The sequence below is a fragment of the Neovison vison genome, chromosome 6, assembly GCF_020171115.1.
Source record: "Neovison vison isolate M4711 chromosome 6, ASM_NN_V1, whole genome shotgun sequence".
Lineage (NCBI taxonomy): Eukaryota > Metazoa > Chordata > Mammalia > Carnivora > Mustelidae > Neogale > Neogale vison.
In genome coordinates, this window is record NC_058096.1 from 222,155,485 (window position 1) to 222,173,669 (window position 18,185).

Genomic DNA, 18,185 nt, shown 5'->3' on the forward strand with positions numbered 1-18,185 from the left:
TGGCGGGTCCTGGGCTTGGTGGGGAAAACACCGCATCCCCAAGCGGATCCTCCCTGTCTTGGGAGGCGACTTCCACGAACCCATTCCACAGATGAGGCTCGTCAAGGCTTGCGGTCAGTTACGTTTCCCCACTGGCCCCTTAGGCTCACTGTTCCTTCCCCCGAGAAGGTGTTTAGTTGTTGATAAAGTTGTTCTCTCTGATGGCAAAATCCACTCTTGGGGGTGTGTCTGGGGGTACCTTTTTCGGGGGTGGGGCAGGCTGGTGAGCAGGGCAAACATTCCGCTTTCTCACCAGCCCACAGAGCAGGAATTACGCCAGAGAAGAGTTACGACCCCGGCCCAGCTGCGAGACTCACAGGTCAGGACAGAAGACCCTCCCCACAGCCCACCCCACCCCACACCAAACCTGGCCTCTCAGGCGAACTTCTATTCATCCTTCAAAGCCTTCTGGAAGGATTCCCCAACCACCCCCGGACCCTAGTTCCACCTTCTGTCCCAGCCCCAACCGAAGGGGGGATGGGGGTGATCTAGTCTAGCTCTGTCCACAGCGACCCAAGCTGGGGACCCCTCATGGCCTCCAGCAGCATCCCCGGGGGGCTGGGGAGGGCTCAGAGAATGAGGGGGTGTTTGGCCAAAACGGGGTAGGGGTGGGGGTGGGGGTGGGTGGGGCCGCCTGGCGGCTCACCTGGGCCAGGCCCGCAGCCTCCGGGCGGCTGTGGGCGCGGTCAGTAGGGGTGTCCCGGGTCTTTGGGCCGCTTCAGCTGCACCTTGAGCCTCTTCATGCCGATCTGAAAGCCGTTCATGGCCTGGATGGCGGTCTGCGCGCTGGCCGGGTTGTCAAAGCTCACGAAGCCTGCGGAGACCGGGGCGGACCCGCCATGGTGGGCAACGCGGGCGTCCTCCGCTTCCTGCAGTGCTGCGGCCCCGGCATCCCGGCTCGCGGGGTCCTGGGGGTGGGGGGGTGCGCTCGCAGGGGCAAGTGGGCCCGGGGAGGCAGGAGGGCGCGCCAGGGCACGCACAGCAGCCCGGCGCCTGGCTCTGACACCCTCTGGACTTGCATGCCTCCGGGGACGGGGTGCTTGCTTCCTTACCCGGGGTCTGCTCTGCGGAGACGTCCCACAGGTGGAGGGAACAGGTGAGGCCCATGGGGGGGGTCCCATGAGGGCCACATTCTCCCTCCCTCCCCATCCTGGCTGCCTGCCTCCTTCCAGGCCCTGGATGCTAACCCTTTGCCCTCCCGACACTGCTGTCCACCTGGGATCTTGACTGTGGATCAGAGACTGTCTCCACGTGAGCCTCCTTGTGTGGCCTCTCTCTGTTCCTCTCGCCCTCTTCCTCTCTCTGCCTGTTATCTCTGTTTCTGTCTCTGTCTCTCTACCCCCATATCCCCCGAGACCCTGCCCCACGCCCCACAGGCCATCAGGAACATCCTTCTCGGCCACTCCTCAACCTTCCACCAGCCCCAACTCCCTCCACCTGCCACCCCGGGCCACCTGGCCCTACTCCTGCCCCTCACCTCTCGGTCTTCGCAGGCTTCCTGGGAGGGTGTGGAGGCCCCAGGGGCCGGGAGCCCTTTGGGGTGAGGGACTGCATGCCCAAGTATTTGAGGTGGGGATCCCCGAGCTCTGGGGGAGAGGCTGGGTGGGGGTTCAGGTGGAGAGATAGTGGGGGCAGGGTTGATCGGTCCTGCAGAGGCCCACTGGGGAGCCAGGGGGGAAGGTGGAGGTGGGGGGCATAAGGTCTTCACGTCTACCAGCTGCCCTAACACCTGTCCCCCGCTACACTGATCAGGAAACCGAGGCTCAGGGAAGGCACAGGACTCCTCACTGTTGAGAGGGATTGAGTGGGTTTTTCCCCACACGCCGCCTTCTTCGTACCGCAAGTGGGATGCTGAGGAGGGGCCTGGGCACTGGCAGAGGACCCTGATCCAAGTGACCTCAAGTGCGCTGTTTGACCGCCCTGTGCCTCTCCTTCCTCCCTGGGTAAAATGGGGCCGCTCTTGCCTTTCATGGCTGGATACTGAGTATATACAGAACGCCCTGGCTAAATAGGCAAGACTTGGCCTTTGGAATACAACAGAGTGAGATTAAGAGTCCACATTTCAGAGTCAAACGGACTGGTTCCGATCTGGGTTCTGCCTCTTTGCTGCTGTGTGAACTTGGGAGGCCAAGGCCCTGTAGGACTGCCCTGTCCCCTCCCTGGCCTTCCCTCCTCCCACCTTCCCCCTCTCTCTGCTCCAGCCACGAGGGCCTCCTGGCTGGCCCTCCAACACACCAGGCACAGCTCTGCCCCAGGACCTTTGCATGTGTTGCTCCCTCTGCCCGGAACCCTGTACCCCAGACATCCTGGGGCTGGGAAATCTCAACGTTTGGGTCTCAGCTGAAACATTACGTCCAGCACACCGGCTTCTGGGTCCTTAGGAGCAGATGGTGACGGTGTTCTTCCCGCCATTCATAACCCCCTGACCGACGCCCTGCCTTGTTTATTTCCACCTCCCACCCGTAAGCCTGTGTTTTTCAACTCCGCAGTCACTGGCCAGGGGCGGTCATTTAGATCTGGATTCCTTAAAACTAAAACTTTTATCTCTTTCTCTATCTCTGTCTCTCTACCCCATCTCCCCCGCATCCTGCCCTGCTCCCCCCAGGCCATCAGAAACATCCTGCCGGTTGAACTGCCCCTCTCGAGGTGCCTGGCAGCCACGCGGTGCTCATAGCTCAGACAGCAGAGGCGAGAAGAACATCTCCGCCAGTGGAGAAAATTCTGTTGGGCAGTGCGGCAAGACTGCAAGCTTTGGAGGGCAGGAATTTTGTTGCCTTCCTTTGCTGCCCTGTACCAGCACCCAGCAGCGTGCCTGGCACACAGCAGGTGCTTAATAAGTGCTCACTCTAACTTCTAAATGTGATTCTCTTGGACCACACCTGTCTCCTAGCTGACCACGCCAACCACGCCCTCCCACGTCCGTGTTCCTGGCAGCACGCGGATCAGGGGGACAGGGCTGGCCAGCAGGAAGGGGTGCCCGAAGCAGGTACTCACCAAAACATTTGCTCTGGTTGGTGGCCCGATCCATAAACACCTTGGAGGAGATGATATTGCCGAAGGGCAGGAACATCTGCGTCAGCTCCGTGTCTCCAAACTCCTGGGGGAGGTGGTAGATAAACAGGTTACAGCCTTCGGGACCTGCAGGTAGGGGAGAGAAAGACATAAAGCCCCCAAGGAGAGGAGGCGGACCCCCCCCGGGGGGGAGGGGCGCGGGACCGGAGCCCACCTCTGGCATCTCCAGCTGTTGGGGGAGGGCGCCTGTGACACCAGGAAGCAGGCGCGGGGGAGGGGAGGCAGGGTGTGCTTACCCTGGCCTTTCTAATCCCACACTTGGGTACCCTGAACCTCTGATTATCCTCATGCCCCAGACAATTTACAAAACTCAGATGGTCCCTCCCCGCAAAACTGACATAAATCCCTCAATGCCAGACCAGGTAGTCCCCAAATTCCAGACAACCGGAAACCCCGGAAAAAAATCCTTAAACCCGGAAACGCCAGACCATTTATGACAGTGGATGCATTGTATGTGGGGTATGCGGACACTCTGTATATCTCTGCACTAATTCTGTAAATCTACAACTGGTTTTAAAATACGATGTTCATGTCTTACAAGTCCGATGATCACAGAATAAGACAAGTCATTCCCCAGTCCCAAATCCCACATATCGAGATAGTCTTCAAAACCGTGGATAATCCTCCAAGCCTTGAATAATTTTCAGGACTCAGATGACACACATAAAAAACCCTCAATTAAGATTAAAAAAATTCTGTAGCCCCCAAGCCACCTGGTAATTTTATTACATTTTTATTTATTTTTAAGTAGGCTCCACGCCCAGTGTAGGGCTTCAACTCAGAACTCCTGAGATGGAGAGTTGTGTCCTCCACTGACTGAGCCGGCCAGGCAGCCCTCCCTGCCCCCCCTCCACGTCCCCCCCTGGGAATTTTAAAATGATATACTACACCAACCAAGAATAACTTCTTAAAGGCACAGCTAACTCTCAAAACCATCCCCTCCCCAAAGAATCCCCAATGGAGAGGTTACGTAACAGCTACAAATAACAGTGGAATTTTAAAACCTTCATTATCTGAAGCCATGAACAGCCAACAAACCTGCCCCTCATCCCCAACGAACAGATGACCTTCGCCCATGTCCCCCAAAACCACGAACCCCCAAACCACCAAAAATCCCCCTCGGTCCCGAAGTGAGTATTCTCCATCCCAGGAAATAAAGATCCGGGATTGCCCACGGACATCCAACCCTCATCTTCCTGGTTGGGACCACCGTCCCAAGAACGCTTGTTTTGAAAATGCAAGCGAGTTGCAACGTGATCGTCGTGACTGATGTGGACGGCGTGATCTCGACCGCGGCACAAATGTTACAGCCGCCAGAGCGCGACCCCATCTCCGAGAAACACGGGGTGAAGGCGGAAAGCCGCACCCAGCTGAGGGGACCCCGTGAGAAGACAACGCACGCGCACACACTCCCCACAGCACACAGCGGGACCGCCGACCACTCCCTCGGCTCCCCACGGGTGTCTGAGCCACGCGCATCCCCCTCTGACTTCAGACACGTCTCTCCCCGCGCGTGACCGCAGCCGCACCCGCACCCGCAACCCTTCCCTCAGTGCCACGTCCACGTGCAAGCTTGAGGTCTTTGCCGGGATAAAGGGCCATCCTGACCGTATTTTTTTAACCTGCCCGTGGGCATGACACGGTCTCCCATTTTTATCAGGGCTCTATCTTGTCTTTTGCTTTGACGTGGGGCGGACAAAGGTCTAGAATGGTGCGAGCGGGAGTCTTGTACATTGTCCCTCGAGGTGGGGACTCTCCAAAATGCTCGTGACAGCAGGGCTGATCACCACTGCCCTAGCTCTGACCGCCTCAGCCCTGGTGGAGGGAAGTGGGAGCAGGGAGCAGGGAGGGAGACACCCAAGTCCAAGCCATGCACAGAACAGTGACCCGAGGCAGCTGGGCCCTCTCCGAAGCCGGTGCTGGCCCACCTTGGGGGGGGGGTGCGGGGGTGTCGGGAGGTCGCGGAAAGCCGCACTGGAGCTACCAGCACTGTCAAATCCTCATGCCCGCCGGCTGTGACTTGACCCACTGAGCCCCCAGAGGAATAAAATCTGACGGAGGACAGAGCAGCGGCTGGTTGGCCCAGCTGGGGACCCTTCAGCCTCGAGTTCGTCTCCAAAGCTCAGCTCGTTTCCTGGCAGTGGCCCCCTGCCACGGGTCAAGGGCAAGGGCCAAGTGGGGCAGAGCCTCAAAGAACTCAGTTTGCAGGCCAGGACATCCCCAGTGCTCCCCAGCCATGGGGCCAGTGGGTCACCTCTCCCCGACCCCTATAGCTGGATGGACAAGCGAAAGGGCCTTCCTGGTGCTGAGCCACACTGTGGGTCAGGACCGGCCTTGCCTCCTTCCCAGTAGCGCCTCTTGACCCAGATGGTCGCTCCTGTTGCAGAGGAGGAAACTGAGGCACGGGCAGTGAGTGTTTTCCTTACCATGCACAGCCACAACTCGGTGGATCTGAATCCTGGTCTGTCCGACCCCAGAATCTAACTCCTTCCTCCTTCCACTTTACTGGGGAGCCTCCGTTCACCCGAGATATCCCACCACCACCCGCCGCCCGCGCCCGACCTCAAGATGAGCGTCCTTCCCCAAAATTCAGAGGCTCGTCCGGTCCTAGGGAGGGTGGCTGGTGGTGGCTGGGTCACCCCTAGTCCCGCTAGTCCTATGGTTCCAACTTTCCAGAGGAGCGAGCCGAGGCTCCGAGAGGGTGATGAGGTTCCCCCAGAGCACGAACCCAGGTCTGTCTGGCCCGCAGGCCGTGCTCTTGGCCGCGGTTCCCCGAGGTCCCGCGCCACGCCAGGCCAGGCCAGGCCAGGCCAGGCCAGGGGTCCTGGAGGTCGAGGGGGCGGTCAGAGGGCGGGGCTGGCGCCCAGGGGAGGTCGCGGCCCCCTCACCTTCTCGCTGCTGCTGCTGCAGGAGGGGCGGCGGCTGGGGGACGCTGTGCGCGATGGGCGTGATGGCCGCGGTGGGGTACATGGCTGCGGAGACCGGGAGCGAGACAGGGCGGAGGCGGGTGTGAGGCCGGTGGGCGGCGCGGGGAGGGCGGGGGCGGGGCCACGTTGGTCTTGGGAGGGAGGCGGGGCGTGCCCGCGGCGGAGGGCGGGCCTAGGGGAGGGGCCAAGGCACAGGGAAGAGTGAGGAGGAGCCATGGCTCGAGGGGGTGGGGCCAACGTCTGGAATCAGGGAGGGGGAGTGACCACAGCAGAGGGCGGGCCTGAAGGAGGGGCCAAGGCCGCACAAGATCAGAGCGGGTGGGGCCAGAGTGTGAGGGGCAGGGCCAAGGCTGAGGGCAGGGCCCTGGAGGACTCGGGACCGGATATGAGGGGCGGGACCAGACGCTGCGAGGGCCGAGGAGGGGTGGGGCCAAAACCTGGGAAAGGGCAGGGCCAGAAGTAGGAGGCGTGGCTAGGTACAAGAGAGAAGGCCAAACGAAAGGGCGGCCCCTGGGAGGCGGGGCCAAAAGCGGGGTGCTACCAGGGGGCGTGGCCAGACGGGAAGGAAGGCGGGACCGAGGGGCGGGGCCACGCCCGAGAGTGGGCCGGACTGCCCGCGTACCTGTGTACTGCTGGACTCCGGAGAAGGCGGGATGGAGGGTCTCGGCTACCGTCGGGCTCTGAGCTGCGGGGCAGACGGAAGGGCTGAGTGGGACGGGGGCGGCAGATCTTCCATCCACCCCTGATCCTTAGCGCCCCGAAGGAGAGCAACAAACATCCGCCCAGCTTCACCTCTGCATAAACGTTTTACAGGTATGGTCCCCATTTTACAGGTAGGAAAACTGAGGTTCAGAGAGGTGAAGCAACCGGCGCAGGGCCACTCAGATAGGAAATGGTAGACGTCGAACAGGGCTCCAGAGAGGTTTAACCCCATCTCTCTGTCCCCAGCCGGACCCCCTCGCTCTTCCCCTTTATTCTCCGGATTCTCCAGGACTTCAGGCTTCTGCTCCTGACCACCCACCACCCCCATCCATTTCCCTCTCTCCCACCCCAAGCCTCACTCATCAGACACCCCGCGGATCCCCCACGTGGCTGTGACCTCCTGACTGCTCACAGGGCAGGAAGTAAGGGGAGGAGAGAGGTTGTCCAGACCACTAGAGCTGCTGCATCAGGGGGAAATTTCAGCAAAAAGATTCAGCTCGAACGGAGAGAGGTTACTACAGGATGGGTGTGTGTGTGTGGGGGTGACCATAAAGGGGTCACAGGAATGAATCACCCCCCGGAGATGGAGCATTGTGGTGGTGGTTACACAAATCTCTGCCGGTGAGAACATGGCACAGACCCCCCCCCACACACACACGAGTGCACACACAACGTGGTACAGTGTCCATAAGGTGTCCAGCTCCTGTCGAGGTCATTGTACTGTACCAGTGTCAGCCTCCTGGTTTCGACAATGTGCTTTGTTATGTCAGCTGTTAGCATGGGTGGCGGGCTGGGCTGGAGGGACCAGGACCTCTCCGTACTACTGAAACTCTCTGTGAGTTCCAGTCATTTCAAAATAAAAACAAATTCTCCTCAATGGTGGATATGCAGATGACTTACTTCACCCAAGCAAGGTGTTGGAGGAGGCTTGCCTGGGGACTGAGGTACAGGATGGGGAGAACTGGGACCTCGGCTCTGCAAAGGCAGGGCCCAGCCGAATCCAGTGCATGGCGAATACTGCATGGCTGGATGTAGGAGTGGATATGGGTCCTGATATCTTCCTCAACAGTGACAGTTAATATTAAGATTGATGGTGCTGTTCTTGGTACAGACAGCGCGCTAAGCATTCAACGTGCTAATTTCATCAGTGCAAACTCCTGAGATGACTGATGGCATCAGACCCATTTCCCGGGTAAGGACACTGAGGTCCAGGGACTCACAGAGACCACCAGGGACAACCGAACTGAAACTTGACCCCAGATATGTCTGGATATAAAGTTCCCATGTTTTAACCACCCTGCTATAGTCTCTTTCTCTGTGCCCACTGCTCATGTCTGTTGAGCTGACAGTCCCTCTGGTTCCCAGGGACCATGGCATGGGAATGCCTGCTTGTCCCAGAGACACCCTCCCCACCCTCCCACCCCCCCCATAGGTCCCAGGGGACCACTCCAGTTACCTGGGTAGGGCACAAGGCCATTGGCATACACGGTCTCTAGGGCAGGGTGCCCCCCAGGGAAGGGCACAACCCCTGCGAAGCCATTGGTGATGGGAGCCACGAGCCCAGGCACGGCAGTGGTGCCAAGCAGCGGGGGTGAGTGCAGTCCTGCAGAACGGAGGAGCACCATGGGGAGCCTGAGCCTGGCCCTGGCCCTGGCCCTGCCCTGCCCACCCATCCTTAGGCCCCTGGCAGACTCTCACCAGAGGCAGGGGCGATGGGCGTGGCAGGCAGCCCGTTAAGGCTGACGGCGCCAATCTGCTGGATGTGGCAGGGTGAGAAGGCCACGCCGGGGCTCAGGTAGCTGCCCGACGTGGACAGGACCGTTGTCTGCTGCTGCATGAGCTGGGGGTGGAAAGGGAGTCAGTGTGCACAATGCGGGTGGCACCTGCCCTGAGGTCATGATTCGTGGGAGGAGGCCTGGTCCTCAAGTGACTTGAGTAGGGGAGGGGGTCAGCCCGGTTCTCTTGGCTCAGGCTGGGGTCAGGGCTTAGCTAGGAATTGGGGCTCAGTGTGGGATCAAGGCTTTGTCTAGGATCAAGGCTGAGTCAGGAATTTGGACTCGGTCTGGGATTGGGGATCAGCCAACACTGAGCTCAGCCAGGGCTGGGTCTCAGTGTGAAGTCAGCCTCGATTTAGAGGCTCCTTTTGGCTTGGAGGCTCCGCCTAGATTTAGGGCCTAAGCATGGAGTCGTTTCAGCCCAGAGTTGGGGTTCAGCTTGGGCCTCAGTTCATGCCTGGGGGCTCAGCTGGGGTCGGGGGGCTCAGGAATCAGCCTGGATCTGGGGACTCAACCATGACCAGGATAGGACCATGAGTCAGAGAGTAGGAAGAGACAGAAAGATGAGCAGAGAGGCAGAACCCCCAACAGAGCATGCATGGAGAGAGAGAGACTGAGCCGGACCCCCCCGAGTGGTGTGGGGAGCCCTGCTGGAGACGGAAGTGCAGCCGCTGTGGTCACTCACAGCCTGGGCGTAGGCACTGTAGGGGCTGAAGGGCAGGGTGAGGGACGGCGTCAGGATGCCCAGCTGCCCCACCATCTGCTGCATGCGCCGCAGGGTCCGCTCCTTGTCCGTGTCGGCGAACTTGACCACCAGGCTGGAGGAGGCACCCTGCAGGGGCAGCGGCAAGCAAGGAGGGAAAGAAGGAGGGAGGTAGCCAGGACTTTGGGATTCGTGGAACCACGCCAGCTCTGGCCCTTGGGGGAGCACAGCAGCCAGTCCTACCCGTGGGCGCCGAGCTGCAGGACACGGACCTCACAGCGAGAACAGCTCAGAGATCAGCATCCTGGGTCTCGCACTTGACCGTGTACAGCTGCCTGTGGGCACAGGTGGGGCCTCCCCGCCCAGGGGGCCGCGTCTGGGACCCAGTAGAGGACCCTGACTATCAGCCACGCTCTCAAAAATGGAGAGTCCAACTGGTGGGACCCGGGTGAAGGACCCTAGAGCTGTCACTCACACCTGAGGACAGGTGAGACCCCAACCCGAGAAGGGACATGCCCCCTTTGCTGGAGAGCTCGCTCCCAGATGCGCCCCATCACTGGTCAGCTGCGAGCGTGGGAGAAAGCCTGACCTCCTGGTGAGCCCGAATCCTGCCTCCAGGGGCTACGACTGAGGCCCGAGTGCCCAGCATGGGAGGCCTGGAGGCTCTGACGCTGCCCTGCTCCTCACTCCCATTTGAGTGCAGCTAAGAGGGGGGATGGTTCTCTAGGGCTTGTACCCTCTGTGGCAGATCCGGCCTTTTCTGTACCGCGACTGTGGCTCCTGGCCCCTCCCCCAGGGGGCGGGGCTACTCCCAGCGCGGAGCCTGTCCTCCTCCGCCTCTCCCCGCCTCTCCGCGCCGCAGGCCTGCCCCCTACCCATCCCCGCTCTGGCCCAGGGGACATTTCCAACCGACCTGGCCCCTTCCCTGCGCTGTCAAAACCTTCCATGGCTCCTCATGACCCCGAGAACCCCGTGCTCCTCGGCCGAGGGCTGCAGCCCCTCCCGCCCTCTCCCCTGCACCTCTGCGCGCCCCACCTCCATCCTTGTTGTCACAGCCCCCCGCCCCACGTTCCCCTGCTGGCCTTCACAAAGCCACACCACCCCTCAGGTCCCGCCCTCCAGGACACCCTCTTGTACACTCATACACACATGCACACACACTCACACAAACTCACTCAGACACGAAGAGTCCGAAATGTGTGCACACATTTGCACGCACCACGCACGTCACACAGTTGCATACACACACTCACACGGTGCGCTCAGGGGCCCATATCACACGTGTACACATGCAATCACATACACGCATATTCACACACACCCCCGCCCATCCACACACTTACATACGTGCCCTCACAGATGCCCACAGAAGCGTGCTGCGCTCGTTCCCGCCACATCAGCCAGGCAGACCCACACACTCACGTGCACTCAGTACACACATGTATAAACACACATGTGCACACACCTACACGCACGCTGCACAAGCCACTCACACAAACACACCCGTTCGACACACTGACACGTGCAGCAGCACACGCGTATCCATATTCTCACATACACACACCTCATTTGCACGTTAAGTCACCTGCTAACAACCACACACACTCACATGTCCTCTCTTACACACACACGCAGCCACACACTGGCAGTACCTCCAGGCACACTCCCACACGGACCTGCTCACACACGCGTGTGCTCCACACATGCACAACCGCACACTCACCTGCATACCTGTGCCCACACCACCATCAGGGACTCCGCCTCTCTCTCCGCCTGTGCCTTACTGATGAACAGCAAGTGGCTACGGGATGGCGGGAATGGTAGAGAGAGGTTTTGTCCCTGTCCCCTCCCCCCTTCCGCACGCCCAGCTCCGTGGCCCAGGGCGGTCCCTACTCACCGGCATGGTCTGGCTGCCGTGCAGGGCATGGATGGCTGCCTGGGCCTCGGTGTGGGAGGAGAACTTCACAAAGGCACAGCCTGGCCCAAGAGAAGGAGCACGCGTGAGGGGTAATAGGGTCTTTCTGGGTGGGGAGGGGCCACAGGTTAGGGGACTGGGAGCCCCGGGCGGCGGGTCAGACGGTCAGAACAGCCAGCCAGCCAGTCATGTGTTCAGACAGACAGCTGGACAATAAGGGATCAGGCAATAAGAAGAGCACACAGAGTATGATGTCAGCCCGGTGGCCTCTCATTCGCTCAGAAAGCCACCAGCTTCACAGGTGTTGGTGGCTCGCATGGCCGGACAGGCACTGTGAGGCAGTGTGCAGTCCGGGGGAGGGGCAGGTCCTGCCCCCTAGAACAAGTGAAGGGCACGGGCTTAGGGAACAGCCCCCAGCCACCAGCCGCTGACATGGTGAGATCCAGTTGTAATCAGATATGCAGAGAGAAGGTGACAAACGTTCAGACAGAGGCACTGAGATTCAGTCCTCTGGGCGCATTCAGGCACAGATACATTCAGACCTAGACACGCAGGCCCATGTGACCAGAGTTGGAAAGATGGGGACAGAAAATAAATAAATAAATACCAGACAGGTCAGACCCAGCCGGCTGGCCACACAGGAAGAAATCAGAAATCACGCAGCCAAGGCAGCCAGGGACCATGAGACACAGGCAAATTCGGACACAGAGTCATAGGAGAGGCTACTAGACGTAGTTCCAGACGGGCATATTGTGGAAGAGCCAGGCAGACTGGGGGTGGGGTAGGACAATGGAATGTTCTAGAATTGGAGCGTGGCAATGGTTGCACAATTTCTTGAACATACTGGAAAGCACTTAGCTGTACGCTTGCAAAAGGTAGATTTTACAGTATGTAAATATCAATTAGAAAAGAAAAGAAGGGTTCCTGGCTGGCTCAGTCAGCAGAGTATGCTACTCTTGATCTTCGAGTCGTGAGTTTGAGCCCCACATTTGGTGTAGAGATGATTAAATAAACTTTAAAAAACATTTAGAAATAAAAATAATTAAAGAGAGAGAGAGAGACAAGCAACTAGGGACCACGGGATACATTCTGTCCTTAGAAGATAAAAAGTTTCCAGGGCCAGAGATAGGCAAGGCAACAGTTGGTGCCTGACAGGTGAACCCCAAAAGGTAGGACAGGTAGACAGACAAAGACCTCCAGACACACGAAGAGCTAGGCAGAAATAGTCATTTAGACACTAAGGCAGAAAAGGTCAGAGACTAAAGACGCAGGTGGAGTGATGCCCTTCGCAGGCACAGTCACGTGGGCAGACAGGGAAACAGGTCTCTGCGGACCATGAAAGTCTTTTCCAGATGCTCAGCCAGGATCACACAGACGGTCTACGCGAAACTGTCCCACAGTTAGGTGGGCACAGGCGGAGCGCCGGTCGGACCAGGCGGGAAAGGACAGTCTCCGCCCACACAGCCCACGCCTCCCGGAGCCAACCCCGCCTTCTCAATAGGCCCCGCCCGCCCCCGGAAGCCAAACCCCGCCCCCACGTGCCCCGCCCCTCCCCAGAAGCTAGTCCCGCCTTCTCAAGCGCCTGGCCCCACCCCGGGAGTCAACCCCGCCCCCCCGTTCCCGCCCTGCCCGAGAAGCAAACCCCACCTCTCAAGGTCCCTGCAGGGTCCCCAGGAGCCAAACCCGCCTGCTTGCTTGCTGCTTGCTTGCTTTTTTAAAAAAAAATATTTTATTTATTTGTTTGAGAGAGAGACAGAGTGAGAAAGACCATGAGCGGGGAGGTCAGAGGGAGAAGCAGACTGGAGCTGGGAGCCCGATGCGGGACTAGATCCCAGGACTCCGGGATCATGACCTGAGCCAAGGCAGGCGGCCAACCAACTGAGCCACCAGGTGCCCCCCAAACCCACTTTTTTTTTTTTTTAATTTGACAGACAGAGATCACAAGTAGGCAGAGAGGCAGGCAGAGAGAGGAGGAAACAGGCTCCCTGCCGAGCAGAGAGCCCGATGAGGGGCTCGATCCCAGGACCCTGGGATCACGACCTGAGCCGAAGGCAGAGGCTTTAACCCACTGAGCCACCCAGGCGCCCCTACCCCCAAACCCACTTTCTCAAGTGCTCGGCCGCACGTCCAGGAGCCAAACCCACCCTCCCACGTGGCCCGCCCCGCCCCAGAAGCCAACCTCACCTTCTCAAGTGTCTGGCCCCACCCCCAGGAGTCAGCTCCGCCCACCCACGTGCCAGGCCCCTCTCCCAGGAGCCAACCCCGCCCGCCCATGTGCCCCGCCCCGCCCCAGAAGCCCATCTGGTTTTCTCAAGAGACAAACCCGCCCTCCCCTATCCCCAGGCCGCCCCCAGAAGCCAACCCCACCTTCTCGAGGGCCCGGCCCCGCCCCCAGAAGCCGAACCCCCACCCCCGTCCCACGTGCCCCGCCCCACCCCAGGAGGCAATCCCGCCTTCTCAAGCGCCGGGCCTCGCTCCGGGAACCAAACCCCGCCCCGCCCCAGGCCCCTCCCCCAGGAGCCAAACCCCTCCTCCCCCGCGCCCAGCCCCGCCCCCGGGCCATCCCCGCCCCCGGCCGGTCACCTTTGCTGCTGCCGTCAGGCCCGCGCAGCACGGTGCATTCGTCGATGACCCCAAAGGGCTGGAACAGCCGCAGCACGTCCTCCTCCGACTGCTGCTTGTTCAGCATCCCCACGAACAGCTTCCGGTCTCCTGTGGGCGGAGACACCCCCTCAGCCGCGTCCTGGCCTCCGGGAATTTCTCGGTCCCTCCGGCAGAATGGAGGCAGCAGGGCGTGGGGGGAGCACGGCTGGCCCCTGCTCTGCCTGCGTGTGGGAGGACACAGCCGCGCGCTTCCCTGCTCTGGGCCTCTCCATCCTCCCACGTGCCATGCTCGGCTCATCTCCAAGCCTTGGCTCACGCGGCGCCCCCCTCCTGGACGCCCTCCCTTCAACCCTTCAGGGCCTCCGACCGCTTCCCGGCTCCCACCCTCCGGGCGGAGAGGTCTCTCTCCTCGCTCGCGGAGAGCCCACACAGTACTAGTGTACGAACTGCCTGGCCTGGGTCCCTGTCTGTCTGTCTGCCATCTAGATTTCCCAGTGGGGGTGAGCGCTGATGGCCCCTTTACCCTCAGCAGGGGCCAGGCAGTCAATGTCTGTTGAATGAGTGAAGGCACCTGTGCGCACAGGACCAGGGGCGGGAAGCCTGGAGCCCCCATCTGCTGGGGTGGGGGTGGGGGTCTGGCTGGAGGCCTGGCTGGCCAGCCTCTCCCGTATGAGGCCCGAGAGTCCTGCTCCCTCTGGAAACTGGGCTGCTCCCCTGTAATCAGGAACATGGCAGCTTCATCTCCCAGGGATGGTGAGCTGGGTTACTATGGAAACCTGTTCTCTGGCAGCTGTCACTCATGGGGATGGAAGAGAGGCATAGACGCAGAGAGACTGAGAGTCAGGGAAAGAGACAGATGAGAGAGAGAGAGAGAGAGAGACAGGGAGAAACACAGAGACAGAGACAGTCAGAGAGAGAGACAGTAAGAGACAAAGAGAGACACATAAAGAGAGAGAACCAGAGAGACAGAAGGAGAAAAGATGGGCGAGAAAGAGGTATGGAGAGGGAGAAGAGAAGTTGAGACAGAGAGAGACAGAAAGACAGACAGAAGGAGGAGGAGGAGGAGAAGAAGAAGAAGAGGAATTATTAAGAGTGAGAGAGAGAAGAGAAGAGACGGAGACATGCAGACCACCCCCCACACACCCCGTCCCAATCCCTGACCTACACGAGCAGCCTGCTTGGAGACTATGAAAACAGGTCCCAGCCCAGATGGGCTGTACCAGGCTCCTACACATACTCAGGAGTCCTAACCGCCCTGCCCCACACACCACCCCCAAGGCTGGATGCTCCGCCTCAGCCCCCAATCCACCTGAAGTGGGGAGGGGGTAGGAAAATCTCCAAGAACGGCTAGACTTGGGTGCCACTGGGGACAGCCAAGCATACTCCTATGGTCACATCCCCAACACAGTCCAGACCTACGCAGACGCCAGGCCTTCAGCCCACATACCCACACGCCCAGCCCGGAACAGTCAGGCACTCACAATTCTACCCACACGCCCACGCCCAGGCCAGGCGTGCACACAGGCCGGCAGGAAGCCCCACCACATAAGCCACAGAAACACACGTGCACATGCGCCCTGCTCACACACATCTGCATACAGGCGTGCCAAGGTATGCATGCTCACATATACACAAACACGCACGTGCACACACACACAGTAATCCCCCTGAGGGGTCCCTTCAGGGATCCCAGCCCCTCTGCCTCAGAAGACCCCCAGTATTGCACCCCACGGGGAGTGGGGCATTTTAAGATCTAGGGACAAGCAACTGGACCTAGCCACCTGCCCCCCCCACTCCTTCACTCCTAGGCCTGTGGCACTGTGGTTTGGAAGAGGGGACACACCCCCCCTGCTCTCCTGCGCCTACTCTAGCCAGGAGACTCTGCCTCTCCCACCACAATGAGGTATGTGAGACTAGAGGGGACAGCTACAGCCTTCTGATCAGGGGTCCTCCCCTTCCCCCATTCTTCTGCCACCTCCCAGCCTGGTGGCCACGGAGAGATGACAACTACCTCCGCGGCTTTCGCTGTCCGCCGGCTTCACCTGGATTGGCCGCGCCATCTGTGGAGAGAGAGGGGAGGAGGAGGTCGAGGCTGACAGTGGGGACATCAGGGGTGAGGGCTTCACCTGAGCTCTGCCAGGCACCCTGCCCACCTCCCCGAGGCACAGCATCCCACCAACTTCCAGCAGCAAACCAGTCAAACAAGTGACACATGGTCCCACCGACGGGGCTTTGCTCATTGCTGTCTGGAAAACTCTTACTTTACCTTCAAAACCGTTCACAATATTTCTTGCTGTAGGAAGCCTCTTTGCCTTCCCAGGTGTAGTAGGCTCTTTGCAAAGATGTCCAACACCTCTAGTCTCTGCATATTTGACTTTGCAGTTTTTCTCACAAAAAACTGGAGCCTGTTTCCCCACCTTTCTGTATCTGGACTTGGCTTTGTGACTTGCTCTGACCCGTGGAAGTTCATGGAAAGGAAGTGGTGGGAGTTCCAGGCTCTGGCCTTGAGAGACTTTGCAGCTTCCTCTTTTGGAAAGCTGACATTGGGACAAGCCCAGGTGACAAGCCCAAGCAGAACAGGAAGAAAGACCTCATGCCCTGAGAGGCCCCACTGCCAAACAGCACATGGGAGTGAGGCTGGCCAGTCCTAGCTCATCCCGGCAAGCCCTGTCCACCACTGCATGAATGAACCCAGGGGAAACCAGCAGAAGAGCCACCCAGCTGAGCCCAGGCTGAGCTTACTAACCTGCAGAATCAACAAATAAAATGGTTGAGTGTTTGTCACCCAGCAGTAACCGATAAGAGGGCTCTTTGAGCCCTGGGTGCGAGGACTGTCCTACCTGAGTGGACCAGCTTTCAATCTGGACTCCTTGTTCTGAACACTTCTGTTCTCCAACCCCCCGCCCCCCCCAGCACTGAAAATGATGTTTAATGGAAGAAATCCTCCTCTAATCCCCACCCCCAAACTGACCCGGCCATAGGGGTGAGCTAACGTGGGTATTTGAGAAAAACTCAAGGGATGTGGGAAATGCGTGACATTGCTTCTCCACTGGTTTGAGAACAGAATCTCTCTCCAAGCCTTGCGGCTCCTGGTGAACTCCTATTCATCCTTCAAAACCCAGCTCAAATGTCCCCAAGCAGGCCATCTTTCCACCCCGCTGGGTTCCTTCTTCCCTCTGCCTCAGGGCAGGAAGTGTCTACATCTTGCTTTCTCAGAGCAGGCAGTTCTCTCCACACCAGGCAGGGAGAATCCGAGAGGCTTGCCAAATTGAACTGACCAGAAAGAAGTGGCCGGCACACGCCAGCATGGAAGTGTGGCTGGGATGTCTGTGCCCGACCTGGGGTTGGAACGAGGGCCCACCCCAGACCCCCTCCCAGGTCAGACCATCCCCATGGCCATTCAGAAAAGGTGCTTGAGTATGTCAGCTTTCTAGACGCTGTACAGACACCCAGCAAGCTCCAGAGAGAGGCTCAGTTTTCACCAGGCTTTACAGATGTCAACATCAAGGCCCAGACTCTTTGTCCAAGGTCATGGTGGACGAGTCAAGGCACTAAGCCTTCCTAGACTTAAAATTTTAAGGATCTTTCTACCCAGTCCTATGAGTAGAGACCCCTCTCCGACTCTGAACCCCCAAATCTCCTTCTCCTTGTCTTTGACCCTATCTCAGTTCTGAGCCTCCCCACGCCATCGGAGGCCCGTCCCTCACTCTGCGCCCTCTTTCCCTGAGCCCCCGCCCCCTCCATCTCTCCAGCTTCCCTACCCCACCCGCGCCCCTCCCATTCTGAGTGTTTGTTCCCCAGCTCCTAATGGGCTGCCTCAATCTGAACTCAGCCTTGGGAGCCCCAGAAGCAGAGAGGCCTTCCGGCGTCCCCGATTCCTGCCACCCAGCCACACCTTCAGAGGGACCCAGACCACCTGCGAAAGACCAAACCACATCTCCCTTCCCCCACCACGTGTGCACACACACGCACACGCACACGCCCCCTCTCCACCTGGGTACCACACCCAGCTAGCTGGAGGCAGGAGCGGGGATTATTTTAACCAGACGGGACCATTTCTGGGCTGGGGGCAGACTGAGGTTGTGAAGGGAGGTGGGAGGAGCGGGGGCACCTGAGCTCCGGCCTCCGGTTCGCCCCCACCCCTCCCGCCCCGCCTCCGCTGGCCCTCACCTCCTCCCTCCTCCCAGCACCTTGGGCAGATGAGGATGGGGTTGCCATGGCAACGCTGATTCACCACACGGAAGCTGGCAATTGTTGTTGCCATGGAAACCGCCTCTTAGGGGCGAGCCCAGCTCCTGCCTTGCACAAAAGAGATATTTAAATATAATCTTCTGGAGATGGATGAGCTGAGGGAGGGAGCGAGGGAGGGGGCCACGGGGAGGGAACCTGTCCCCATCACCGCACCCTCCACCCCCGCCCCATTCTCGCGGCCTGGGTCCCTGCGCCCC

The 18,185-nt window shown here is 59.5% G+C and overlaps 1 protein-coding gene across 6 annotated transcripts in view; it reads right to left on the reverse strand.

Annotated features, from left to right (window-relative positions):
• Nucleotides 1–18,185, reverse strand: part of CELF5 (CUGBP Elav-like family member 5) — a 49,008-nt gene that overhangs the window by 2,502 nt on the left and 28,321 nt on the right. For 3 of the 6 annotated variants that reach the window (XM_044254583.1, XM_044254579.1, XM_044254580.1), the window contains exons 3-12: nucleotides 15,746–15,797; nucleotides 13,717–13,845; nucleotides 11,116–11,195; nucleotides 9,201–9,347; nucleotides 8,439–8,580; nucleotides 8,197–8,343; nucleotides 6,661–6,723; nucleotides 6,000–6,083; nucleotides 3,034–3,177; nucleotides 686–853 (exon numbers count right to left, since the gene is read on the reverse strand). In XM_044254583.1, the coding sequence (XP_044110518.1) occupies nucleotides 726–853; nucleotides 3,034–3,177; nucleotides 6,000–6,083; nucleotides 6,661–6,723; nucleotides 8,197–8,343; nucleotides 8,439–8,580; nucleotides 9,201–9,347; nucleotides 11,116–11,195; nucleotides 13,717–13,845; nucleotides 15,746–15,797 (1,116 nt within the window). In that variant the 3' untranslated portion in view covers nucleotides 686–725. Of the gene's footprint in view, nucleotides 1–685; nucleotides 854–3,033; nucleotides 3,178–5,999; nucleotides 6,084–6,660; nucleotides 6,724–8,196; nucleotides 8,344–8,438; nucleotides 8,581–9,200; nucleotides 9,348–11,115; nucleotides 11,196–13,716; nucleotides 13,846–15,745; nucleotides 15,798–18,185 lie in introns of those variants that run through there. The other 3 variants (XM_044254581.1, XM_044254584.1, XM_044254582.1) reach the window with 3 other exon arrangements.